This window comes from Haliotis cracherodii, unplaced genomic scaffold (genome assembly GCF_022045235.1).
Source record: "Haliotis cracherodii isolate W230 unplaced genomic scaffold, xgHalCrac1.p SCAF_7, whole genome shotgun sequence".
Classification (NCBI taxonomy): Eukaryota; Metazoa; Mollusca; class Gastropoda; order Lepetellida; family Haliotidae; genus Haliotis; species Haliotis cracherodii.
In genome coordinates this window covers 37,441,911-37,455,458 of record NW_027266330.1, presented here as the reverse complement: position 1 = coordinate 37,455,458, position 13,548 = coordinate 37,441,911, and the positions used below count along the sequence as shown (strand labels likewise).

General features: G+C 43.3%; 1 protein-coding gene across 1 annotated transcript; it reads right to left on the bottom strand.

Moving 5' to 3' along the window:
- Positions 1-2,951: 2,951 nt before the first annotated feature.
- Positions 2,952-10,880, bottom strand: LOC139447205 (uncharacterized). The gene is made up of 6 exons (XM_071228430.1): positions 10,371-10,880; positions 8,325-8,467; positions 7,166-7,455; positions 5,543-5,684; positions 4,226-4,386; positions 2,952-3,196 (listed from the first exon to the last, which is right to left on the bottom strand). Exons 1-6 carry the CDS (start codon positions 10,878-10,880, stop codon positions 2,952-2,954), a joined length of 1,491 nt encoding a protein of 496 aa, XP_071084531.1.
- Positions 10,881-13,548: the final 2,668 nt, after the last annotated feature.

Below are 13,548 nucleotides of genomic sequence, written 5' to 3'. Positions count from 1 at the left end.
AGATAGCAAGACACCACCATGTTCTGATTTACTCTAGACATAATACTTTTTCAAGTAATAAGTCTTCATTCCTCCAAAGAGTCGTAAGGCGCCCCGATTTGATGTCCAAAGTTGCCAGGATCCTATAATCTTGGGTTCGAATCCCAGTTTCACGCCGGGAACTAACTGAAATACAGTTCACAGCGGCGCTAAAGCCAAGACTCACCCTTTCTCGTACATAATTACTGCCATGTCCCCATTCCAACAGTAATGAGTTGATATGAATGTTAGTAAATTGCCAGTCATTAATATTACACCAATATCACTGCCTGGTCACCAGTGGTCGATATCATGAGCAATGCCAAGCGTCGTACATCACAATAAATGAACTCAAACAACATGTCCACGTCATTATTATAAAAAAGTTCTTTTTTACGTGATAATATTGTTTAACAAATACAAGTAAACAGTCGTCCTGTCGTCCAAAGGGTTTGGCTTTCCTTGGCGATAAACAACAAACAAACAAACAAAAATTATAGTCATCATTAATAATATTTCGTCGACTGTATGTGGCTGGTACATATATACTGAACCGCAAAAGAAACGTCACAATGGTTAGCTATATGAGAAACCTTATTTGTCCAAACACTGTAAACATACTTTGCGACATATTAAAAAGATGAAACTTGGCAAAACTGATCATCAAAGTGTCAAATGTTCTTAAAGTGAAACACAACACTAGTCTCTGAGGAAATGACATCACAAGTCAGTATCTCGTGTGTCCGCCAAATGCACTGATGACTGCCGTGCAACGTCGATAGATGGAATGGATGAGGCGCTTGATGAAGGCCATGGGCACTTGAGCCCACACTCTGGGGAACGCCTGACGCAGTTCAGCTGCAGTTGTCGGCCTTGGTCGGACGTCGTTCAGCCGTCTTTGAATCTCGCCACATAGGTGCTCGATGGGATTTAAATCGGGACTGAGGGCAGGCCACTGCATGGTTCTGATGCCTTTCTGTTGCTCTTGTTGCTCTCGCAGTGTGGGCGTTATTATGCTGAAACTCGTGGTTGCGGCGACGTGCCAAATGAGTTATGGTGTGTGGTCTCAAGACTTGATCAATGTACTGAGCTGCTGTAACACCACTGCCTCTCCCTGGACCGATGTTCTGGAAGATCACAGGGCCTACCCTCTGTGCAAGATCAATTGCAATGGTATTAATTCAATAACGAATGAATATTATCCGATCTGGGTGGATTTGTAAAGGGCAAGAAATGGGGGAACTCATGTGCGTTTCAATTTGCACGGAACTCACGTGCAACGGGTTACCATGGCCGTTGCCGTGATACGTTTGGGCGATCGGTTTTATTGTCATCTGCTTTGTTTTTTATCATCAAATTTCCCTTTTCCGGACAAGGTAATGTTAAATCTTAGAAACTTTGCCAAAAATTACCCAGATTTAAATGATAACTTTTCATGCAATGTCACTTGGGGTGACGTTTCTTTTGCGGTTCAGTATGTGTTGCATTAACATATTGGTTCTGTTAGGGGCTTGGTTATGTAAACACTTGATCATCCAAACTGGCTTCCACAACTTGCATTGCATGGATGAGATCAAGAAATGCATAGCGGACCTGGTTGCCATCGTCGGTCACAATGACGTTACAAACAAAAGATACACGCCTGCCACTAAGGCTGGTTACTTGTACTTTGTACATCCAACACACTGGTTAATTCTATTGAAAAACTGAAAACTCTGGAAGAAAGATTTTTATATGATAAATAGAATCTCACTCTTGTGTTGTTGTCTATCAAATATATACTACCGACAAAGATAAGGGAACTAATGATTTGAATGTAGCTGTCGTTGAGATGTTCATATACAATACCGTGGCGTTGCATCTGAATGCAACATCTAAAATCGCGATGATATTTCACATCATGCATAATCAGTATGTGGTGCACGTGCACACAGAAGCCAATGTGAATCTAACAGATAGCGTTGCAATGAGACTTGGGTGTGGTAGGTCTAAAAAAAACGACACCTAGATAAGATCATCCCATTACATTAAATGCACCACGCAATGGATTTACGTACAATAACAGGCGGACGGATTTCAACATCTACCGTTACAAATTGGCACTATGCAGCAAGACGTCGTGTGAAGCATGTGACCCTAACATCTTACTATAGCGGGCAAACATTGAGGTAGGCTAGGCAACACAAGGGTCCGGCTGTGCGCCAATGGCGTTACGCCATGTTTACAGACGAATCAGGATTTTGCCCTTGATTCACAGATGGCAGAAAACGTTTATGGCGACGTAGCGGCGAGCGGTATGCCAGAAAAACAATTTCTCGAACATTTATCAGTGTACGGACGGTAGTGTCAGAGTGTAGGTCGCTACTACACATGCCAGGCGAGCTGATTCGGTAATTATGAATGGACATTTGACAGGCCAGCGATATGTTCATGAACTTTTTCTTCCTGTCGTTGTTCTAGAAACTTTTAACAGCAAGATGACAATAACAGACCAGATCATGCCCAGCCAGTCACCAATTGGCTACAAGAAGGCAATCAGACATTGGACGAGCCTGCCTCTCCCTTGACTTATCTCCAATAGAGCATATGGTGGATGTTCTCGGGAGGAGTACACTAGAGACCCAGCATCCGCCAACATGGCAACAATATGCCACGAAGGTGTCGTGCATGTATCGCCCAACGTCGTGAATTCATTAGATTTTGATTTACACGCCCGAAAATAATATAGAGACATTTATCTTCATTACGCTTTCACTATCATATCATCAGATTCCATATTTTTGTCGGAAGTGATGTATACATCTGTTGCAACGCTTGGCGAAATTTCAAGGCTTGCCGATATATTTGATATGATAAAGACGCACGGGTGAGATTCTCAATGCCTGACTCATGAATGTTATGAAACATCGGTACGTAAAGATAGTAGTTCTGGGTCAGTCCGACTGGTAGAGTTCCACTCCTCCATCAAGGCGGGGTCCATTAATAGCACAGGTTATCACATTCACAAACAATGTTTTATCCGTGTCGACCACGACTTCGGATGCGGTGAAAACTACGCTGCCGTTGGAGAAGAAGCGACTGGTGAGGATGTCGTTGACGTAGCCTCCGCCCTGGCTGTTACTGATGGTCTTCAGCTGGGACCACAGCACATGGTTACCATCCGCTGAAACCTCGAAATCTGACAGAGACAACTAGAATTAATATCGCCCGAACAGTGGGTGAATTAACGTTACTTGTGTAGAATGCCTTTTACATTAATGATTAGGCATGTATTCCAACAGGCTTAGCAATTTCATAAAAAATGGCGGTCCAAATTGGCGGCTACCTTCTCGCCAGTTCCGATGCTGTGTTTCCTCTCTGTAAAGTGTTACTACATTTGGAAACGTTGGATTGTTTGTTTGTTTGTCTGTTGTTTAACGCCGAACTCAGCAATATTCCAGCTATATGACGGCGTTTGGAAACGTTGGAAACAGAGAGTAACGCCGTAAAGGGATAAGGCTATAGGTTATCACTGACTGGTGAGGAATCACAATAACAACAAAGCTCGAGCAACTTAAAAAACCCTGTCATGGCTGAGAAAGTAATGCGGGCTTTGGGGTCTTGAGATCGAGTCTGTATTCGGGCATGAACTAACATAAAAAGTTAAAGCTTAGTATGCCTGCATTAGTACGCCTGCATCAAACCTGATATTTCGTAAGTTTCTGTGCGTGCGTGCACGATAGTATATGAATGTCTATGTAGGTATTGGTAGCTACGTAGCTACAGTTATCGGACCAATCACTTCTGGACTTACGTAGATACGCTCTGAAGGGACCCACGGAAACCTGAAGCCATTTATAACTGTCAGGGTGGTTAAACGTCGTGATACTTTCCGATTGCACGACACGAACAATTCTGAATGACAGGCCGGTTATTGATGGGGCTGACGGGAGCAATCAACCAAATCACGGAGAATAAATTATTGGGCAAAATGTCCGACCGCTTTTTGATTGATTGCTGCAGACAATTAAAGCGCGTTCTAAGGACCGGTTTCTACAAACCAACATGTCTGTGGCATCTTAAATGTGAAAATACGTTCCTATTTCAACTGGGACTTTCACAAATGGGAATGGCATGAATACTAAGTACTATTAACAAAAGGTTTTGGGGCCTTACTGAATGCTTACGAAACCATCTGTGCTAGGGTGTGTGGTTCTTGTATACATACCCTCGATGTCAGCTCCACCGATGGTGTCTTTCTTCAGTGAACAGAGGCCATAATCTATTGTTGCCCTGATCCTTGACCCACTCTGTAGGGCTGTCACGAACTCTCCGAAGATAGCGAGTCGGGTTAAAGAAGCCCCGTCAGCAAAGAATGACGCAGAGACACTGTGAACGTACAGATACACTGTGAACGTTCAGAGACATTGTGAACGTACAGAGACACTATGAACGTACAAAGACACTGTGAACGTACAGAGACAACATGAACGTACAGAGACACTATGAACGTATAGAGACACTGTGAACGTACAGAGACACTGTGAACGCACAGAGACACTGTGAACGTACAGAGACACTGTGAACGCACAGAGACACTGTGAACGTACAGAGACACTATGAACGTACAAAGACACTGTGAACGTACAGAGACAACATGAACGTACAGAGACACTATGAACGTATAGAGACACTGTGAACGTACAGAGACACTGTGAACGCACAGAGACACTGTGAACGTACAGAGACACTGTGAACGCACAGAGACACTGTGAACGTACAGAGACACTGAACGTACAGAGGCACTGTGAACGCACAGAGACACTGAACGTACAGAGATCTTTTTAATGTACGGCATTATGAGGTATATCGTTTTCTCGCTCTATTGCTTTCTCCTTTTCCTGCTTTCTCGCTCTATCGCTTTCACCTTTTCCTGCTTTCTCGCTCTATCGCGTTACTACTTTCCCGCCCTTTCGCGCTATCGCTCAATCGCTTTCTCGCTTTATCGCTCTACTGCTTTATCTCACGACTTATTAACCATAGTCATATGAATGAATCGGATGTTCTTTAACTTCTATTAAATAATTATTTTATGTACTGTATATCTTGAAATTAACGCAAGAGTTAATTCAATGCAAACGATTCAAGTGGACTTAATTAATTAAACTTCTAAATGAGGCCATGAATCATCAATAAACTTTTACGCAGAAATCCGTGGATTGTATTAAAATCATCTACGTCTGTACAGTTAAATTATGTGTAAGTAGTGTAACCCGTTTATGTAGTTTTACGCTGAACAAACTAACAACAAAAATGGCATTGTGTATTCATAACAAACACAGGGTGGACCTGAACTCTCACCTGGAAGCCTTAGGGGCGGTCGGGTAGCCTAGTGGTTAAAGCGTTCGCTCGTCACGCCGAAGACCTGGGTTCGATTCCCGACATGGGTACAATGTTTGAAGCCCATTTCTGGTGTCCCCCGCCGTGATATTGCTGGAATATTGCTAAAAGCGGCGTAAAACCATACTCACTCACTCACTCTCACCTGGAAGAGTCGGGGCTGATGGTACAGTCGTAGTACTGTTTGTGTATCACCGTCTGGTAATCTGGTGAAAGAGTAGTGACAGTCAGCTTGACATCTCCTGTTTTGTAGATAGATCCTTCTCGGAGCCGGACCACCAGAGATCCTGGAACATTACAACGAGGGTGTGAGCGAATATTTACGTAGCATCGGCAGTGCTGTATGTCTGTAGCGACGTGTCTTCTATACAGCGTAGATATCTGAACCGAATGTGCCTATTAATGTCCTGTTTAATGTTATGTTTTAGATACAGTGTAAAGTCATGCTTAATATCATTGTAATGTCATGTTTAGTGTCAGGTTTAGTGTCATGTTTAAGGTCATGTTTATGTCCTCTGTAACGTCATGTTTAATGTCATGTTTAGTGTCATGTTTAATGTCATGTTTAGTGTCATGTCTAATGTCATGTTTAATGTCATGTTTAGTGTCATGTTTAGTGTCATGTTTAGCATTATGTTTAATGTTATGTTTTTGTCCTGTGTAATGTCATGCTTAATGCCATGTTGAATGTCATGTTTAAGTTTATGTGTAAGGTTATGTTTTGTTATGTGTAAAGTTTTCTTTTATCCCATGTTTATTTTCATGTTTATTGCCAAGTTATGTTTAAAGTATTTATGCCCAGTCAGCACTATTCAAGCTTTATCACAGATACTGGACACAAACCGAGTCTGGGGCAGGCATCCGAACAACGTCACACAACTGGGGTACGATTGCACACATTTAACCACGTCCCGAGCCTAACCTGTCCAATTTAGTCACCCCTCCTAACAAGCACAAGAGCGCTGGGGGCCAGTTACCGTAAATCTCATAACACTTTTAGACTTGAAACAGAAGATGGGGTTGTCAACTTTATTATGAGGAACACAACGTTTCGGAGTATATGCTTACTCCTTCATCTGATGAGGAACACACTGTTTCGGAGAATATGCTTACTCCCTCATCTGATGAAGGAGTAAGCAGATACTCCGAAACGTTGTGTTCCTCATAATAAAGAAGTTGACATCCATATATTCTCCTCCTTATGTGTATCACTTTTCAAAGACCTGAAGATGGGGCTGTAGTAGTTAGTGCCGTGGCACGTTTATAACGACCGTATCCATATTCATTCCCCCTGTTCTACTTATATATAGCGGGTGAGTGAGGACATGTTGTTTTATGCCACAGTCAGCCCTAGACCATCTGTACCACAGCAGCCTGTTCTGGACCAGGCAAACCATTATATTAAAGTTATATAAATGGTATATACCATCGGTGTACGACAGGATATTATCGCCCAACTGACATATTAAGTTCGTCCGAAAAACATGAACTACTGGACACCTACTGGACAGTGTACAGCTCTTTTAGCCATGGTCACTATGGGTGAACGCCACAAATGACCTTCACACGTTGTATTAATGTGGAAAATCGACCCCAATAACCCAAACGCAGCTTTCAACATGACGATAAATAGAGGATCATGTTCTGGCTAATGTGGGATTCGAACCCTCAATCAGCGGATCCTGGCAAAAACGATTGTTATTGACATCCCGTTCACGAATATACCCACTGCTTCACTGTTTGAAAAGTACTGCAACAGATATCTTACCAGAATCATCTCTTTGATAGCTCAGAGAGGCATATCCTATGTACGAAAGGGGACCGAACGTCGGACTGCTGAAGTACTCGAATGTGTCAATGTAGCCTCCTATCTGGGTAGAATTGGCCCCTGTGGCGCCGGTCACCCTGCACGCCGTGGGGGTGATGTAGTACCGGACTGCCTGACCGGACACCAGGGCTTGGAGAAGGTCATCAAAGGTCCTCAGCTGGGTCTTTGTCTGGTTCTTGTAGCGAAGGTAGACGTCTTGGCCCTGACGAGGCATTGTCTTTAGCGGTAACCTTTACACGAACAGACGAATGAATGAATGAATGAATAGGGAAATGAATGAATGATTGAAGGAATACACGAAGGAAGGAAGGAATAATTGAATGAATAAATGACGGAATGAACGACCTGCATGACGTTCAGACATGCAATAAGTTCAGACCTGCATGACGTTCAGACATGCACAAAGTTCCGACATACACAAAGTTCAGACAAACAGGACGTTCACACATACACATACACAAAGTACAGACATACATGAAGTTCAGACATACGGAAACGCCGTATGCCTGTAAATCCCGACACACTATGCTGAGCATTGCGTGACGTACTAATGTCTCGTACTCGACCACAGCACGGTGAATGGCGACATATTTGAACGGCATATACTTGCTAAAATTGATAGTTATGTGAATAATGTGAATATTGTACCAATATTGGTCGGTTGTTGGTTGGTTTGTTATTTAACGCCGCACTCAGCAATATTCCAGCTATATGGCGGTGGTCTGTAAATAATCGAGTCTGGACCAGGCAATCCAGTGATTAATATCATGAGCATCGATCCACGCAATTGGGACCGGTTACATGTTTCAACCAAGTCAGCGAGCCTGACCACCCGATCCTGTTGGTCGCCTCTTAAGACAAGCATAGTCACCTTTTTCGGCAAGCATGGGTTACTGAAGACCTATTCTACCCCGGATCTTCACGGGTCGAGCATAGTCGCCCTTTTCGGCAAGCATCGGTTGCTGAAGACCTATTCTACCCCGGATCTTCACGGGTCGACGTACCAATGACTTCCATAGCACGGTGCATGGTGGCAATTTTTAACGGGATATACTTGCTCAAATTGCAGGTTATTTGAAGCCTAATAACGTGGACGTACTTTGTCTCTGTGCCTACGATCTGTTTTGTCAGGTTGTACGGCACAGGGATGGACCTTACTATTGACCCATTGGCAACAGAGATCCACGTTTCCTTCACCGTCAGATAGGATGACGTCATGTCGTTTGTGTCCGTGATGAGAATCTGAAAATGTTCAGCATTGAGGAAACTCATGTTATCTTGTGCTGTTAGTACATAACTTCGTTGATAAATCAGTTCAGAAAATATTTTCCTGATTAACTTCATACTGCTTCTAGAAAGGGAACAACAAATCTATATCACAGCCACTGGTTTGAAACACAACAGAATAACCAACTAGCACATACATTTTCGGCATACGGAATAACTTAGTACTAAGTGCTCGAGTCTAGATTAACGTCAGTTTAAACAGTACGTGATGGGACAAATCAGCATGGGCTTCGTGAGTGAGTGAGTGAGTGAGTGAATGAGTGAGTGAGTGAGTGAGTGAGTGAGTGAGTGAGTGAGTGAGTGAGTGAGTGAGTGAGTGAGTGAGTGAGCAGAAAACCACAAGATGCTGCTGTTAGACGTTTAGCACTTAGGTGAAACCCTAGGACATGATGCTTACAAACCTAAAAACATATTCCGGCAGAACCTGGATTCGAACCCACAATCATAGGTTTCTGGCCTGCCCCTTGGACGCAACTCTGCACAGCCAATTGTGGAGCCTCGGGCGACTGGTCCACCCATCATGTCTAGGACTTATGTAAAACCTTATGAATGGGCGAATCGTAGTTATGTATTTTTGAACCCTGGATTTCGAAAGTAAAAACGGAGCAATGCATACGAGGGGCCTTCAATAAGTTTTGCAACTTGTGCATTTCTGTTTACATAAACAATGTCAACTTGTGGCAGGTGTGACACTAGTCATAACATCAGGTTGACACGTGTCCTAACAAGTTCCAGACACAACAATAAGTTTGATGTTATGGCTCCATTCACCTCAGGGTGGTCACAATCATGGATTCTCTCAAACCGGAACAACGCGCTGTAATAAAATTCCTTACCAAGGATGCAAAGCAAAAGAAATCCATGATCGCATGTGTAAAGTGATGGGTAAAGATTCCTTCGACTATTCCACAGTTTGTCGTTGGTCTCTACAGTATAAAAAGGGTAGGGAGTCCATAGACGATGACCCAAGGTCAGGCAGACCTTCAGATGCCACCCAACCGGAAACCATTGCTGCTATAGAAAGAAGAATTTTGTCTGACCGACGAGTGAAAGTATCTGAACTTTCTAGGGAATTCCAAATATCAGTTGGAACTGTTGTAACCATTATTCATGAGCATCTTGGTATGTCTAAGGTATCTATACATGGGCACCTAGAAACCTCAGAGCTCAAGATCGCCATCAGAGAACTGAAATTTGTCGAGACCTCCTGGATCTCTATACTGCTGATGAAGCCGGATTTCTTTCTTTTGTAGTGACAGGTGATGAAACATGGATCCACCACTGGGACCCAGAAACTAAATTGGAATCCATGCAATGGAAGCACCCCCATTCTCCGCCTCCTAGGAAGTTTCGCACTGAGCTATCGGCTGGCAAGGTAACGGCCACCATATTTTGGGATGCAAGAGGCATATTACTTATTGATTACATGCCACCAAAAACTACAATCAATGGACAGTATTATGCTAATATCATGAAAAAATGCGAAAATCTATCCGCCGTGGGATGTTAACACGTGGTATTCCACTTTTGCATGACAAAGCACCGGATTACAAGTCAAGAATTGCACAGGCCGTCATATGTGATTGTGGATTCGAACAGATAAATCACCCACTCTACAGCCCAGACTAGTACTAAGCCCCCAGTGACTATTTCCTGTTCAGGCAAATGGAATCTTGAAGGACAAATGGAATAAGTGTATTGAAGTGAATGGAGATTATATTGAAAAATAAAAGTGCAAAAGATATTCTGCGACTTGGTCTTAAATTGAAGTTGCAAAACGTATTGAACGCCCCTCGTAGCTACGATGTCCGCAGCTACCCTAAATTACTAAGCTGTGTTCATCGGCTTCTAAACTAACCTCAGCTCCATCAATCTCCACCAAACACGTGTTGAACATGTGTGACCTAAACAAGTCTTCAGTCACACGGTCCCAGTACACGTCACAGCCTTCAACATAGACCACATCTTTCATTGTCAGGTTCTTGAATAACGGAGAGTTGGGCGACGCGTGGGCGAACTGTTTTTGGTCCTTCAGTGTGTAAAATTTCAGATGGATCCTTTCTTCCTCGTCAACACCATAACTGTAAATTCTCTGTCGCACAAGATCGTTCCTGTCCCCGTTGACGAACTCCTCAAGGTAGAAGTTGGCCCTCCCCTCCAAAAAAGGCACCTTCTCGGGAGACACGGACATTGAGAGATGCACATGTCTATCTGTTTCGGGTATGTCATTCTTTATATCATTCTCGTACTGAACAGTGTTGTCATAGAAACCAGGGAATATGGCTGCTAGGTATTGCAAGTCTTTGGTTATGTCGCCCTTCACTGAAAGGCATGCACACGTCAACAGAGCGATATGTGTCAGATCCATGGTTTTCGCAGCAAATGTAGGGAAGCGTTTTGAGTGCGGTATATATGGGGGATAATTTATTGCATTCAGTGGTTGTCTCCCTTCGATCTTAGTCCGATATAAGAAAGAGTGCAGTTTGCTATTCAGTGCTATGCAAGTGAAAGATCTCCGTTCGAACTTATTGATGAAAGAGCGATAGTGCGCTGACAGTTTGTACGACATGTGGCGTGTGTTGCGCTAGATAACACTATCACCTGTCCAGTGGCCTAAACCTATCACTGAATGTGGGCTCAGTTTACTGAACTACTTTTTCTAGGATGGAGAAGTGTCATGAGAGGTGGGATGTCAGGTCATTGTCCGTTCACGGTAAGGTAGAATTACAAATCCAGACCAAACCCTATATAAAGTTTTTCAAAATAAATATCTTGTTTTTCTTGACCCGTTTGCCTCTAGTTTCTGTTTGTATGCAGAGTTGTAAAATCGTTTGTGGTTTTACACCTGATTCAAATTGTTGGCAAATGTCTCATAGGAATGCCAAGCCGTGATAACTGGTTTTCCTCTTCCAAACGTAGGCAATTGGTATATTAGATCTAGGAACAACTTTTTTCATAAATTTGTAAAGAAAAATCAATACATGAATTGAAATCCTCGTTGTCTACGCTAACAAAATAGAAATATTTAACGAAAAAATAATATCTTTTAACCAACCTAACCATCGTTCGACGCGGGATGCTTATGAGTTGGCGTGGATGAATCGTCACGTACTGTCGTGACCAAGGTTCATCAATTCGATATGGTTAGGTCTGATTATATATTTACATTTTTAGTATTGTGTTCGCTTCTATGGGGATTTCGGGTGAGAAGATCTCCACTGACAGACATGTAATATAAGTGGTGAGGCGAGGTGAAACGTTGCGTCCAAGATTGCACTTATATTGCGATGTGCATGCACGTTTGTGGCTGTTTGTACTAGTCCGGACTAATGCCGCAATTTGACATAAATACCCTACTCGGACACAGTATACAGACTCCGAGCTGACCAGGCCTTGTTTATCCCCTTTATGCCGATCGCCTTTTGGACCGCCTCCGTGGTCTAGTGGTAGAGCGTCCGCCCGGAGAGGGGAATGCCCGGGTTCAATTCCCGGCCGCGTCATACCAAACGACTTTAAAATATGGTACTTGTTGTTACCCTGTCTGGCGCTCGGCATTAAGGGGCTAAAACCATACCAGAATTATACCAGAATAGACAAAGACTTATCTGAATGTTTGCAGTGACCAATGACTGCTGTTACATAAATAAAATATTTGGACTGATACGAAACCCTAAACTCGCAACTCGCACGAATATCTTTGACATATATTATGCTTCTTCCCGAGAAATATCTTATTATCCCTAGCGTTATGCTGTAGTGACTTTCTTGCGATTGGTGGTAAACGTCAAAGACCTGCATGACGTCTGGCTTTCCTCCCACATTAAGCTGACACGCCGTGACATAACTGGAATAATGTTAAAAGCGGCCTTAAATCCAACTCATTCTCTTCTATGCTGATTTCTCAAAAGCCTCCGTACGTTGCGTTGAAGTGCAAAAATTAAGGAACATCATGGAAATCATTTACCCTAAAATAGCCAAACCTTTACTCAGGGAATGTACTTCTATACGAGTAGCGAGTCTCACAACCAGAGCGATTTTTCAACTGTCTCGGCCATCGTTACTTATGCGAGATATTCGTTAGGTGACCCACGACACGCACTGGCCACACGTGTTGTCATGTTTACATGGTCTTTTGGAGCAATTTTGATGAAAATAGTATTACTATATATTCATCTTGGACCACTGACAATTGGCTCAAATGCTCAATCGGAAACAGGATTTGAAAGAGTGAAGACGTAGGACGTTCTTTGGCTTGGCAGTACAGAATCAGAATGATTACGTCGACAGTATGACCCAAAGACAAATAAATTCAGTTTACATTCGCCGTGATTCTATTTTGAGAAGAAACCAAAAGACAGCTTTGGGTTGTCCATTACCAATTACGGAATCATCTGCATCAACTCTCCTGCTGCAAGATCATTCTTTGCAATATCACGGCGGGGGACACCAGAAATGGGCTTCACACATTGTACCCATGTCGGGAATCGAACCCGGGTCTTCGGCGTGACGAGCGAACGCATTAACCACAAGGCTACCCGACCGCCCCTCAGGGTTAGAACCCATGTACTTGTCAGAGAAGGGGACTTGGTTATGTCTTGGTACCAGATGTCATCGATAATTGCTAATAATACCAATCAGTGTTCTCTTGATGAACCTCTATTTTTTGCAGGCCGTCGTCGTGTCATGCTGAAGTGGGGTATTCAATACCAAACAAACAAAACGATGATCACTATATTACGCGAGGGAACAGTGAGTTAGTGAGTATGGTTTTACGCCGCTTTTAGCAATATTCCAGCAATAACATGGCGGGGGACACCAGAAATGGGCTCCACACATTGTACCCATGTCGGGAATCGAACCCGGGTCTTCGGCGTGACAAGCGAACGCTTTAACCACTAGGCTACCCGACCAACCGCAAGGGAACAGAATAAAGATAAAAACAACGATAATCCTTGGGAAACTCTCTGCCTTCAAACGAGGTCTCCGCACAGTAAGCCCAGGAGTCAGTGATGAAGGGTGATGCAGTAATTGTACGT

Bases quoted from the DNA above. Each gene is read 5' to 3' on its own strand.
- LOC139447205 (XM_071228430.1), bottom strand. From the start codon at position 10,880: ATGGATCTGACACATATCGCTCTGTTGACGTGTGCATGCCTTTCAGTG. The intron at 7,456-8,324 runs GTACGTCCACGT...GTTCGTGTAAAG, and splicing joins ATCGTAGGCACAGAGACAAA to GTTACCGCTAAAGACAATGC. The intron at 5,685-7,165 runs GTAAGATATCTG...GTAATGTTCCAG, and splicing joins CTATCAAAGAGATGATTCTG to GATCTCTGGTGGTCCGGCTC.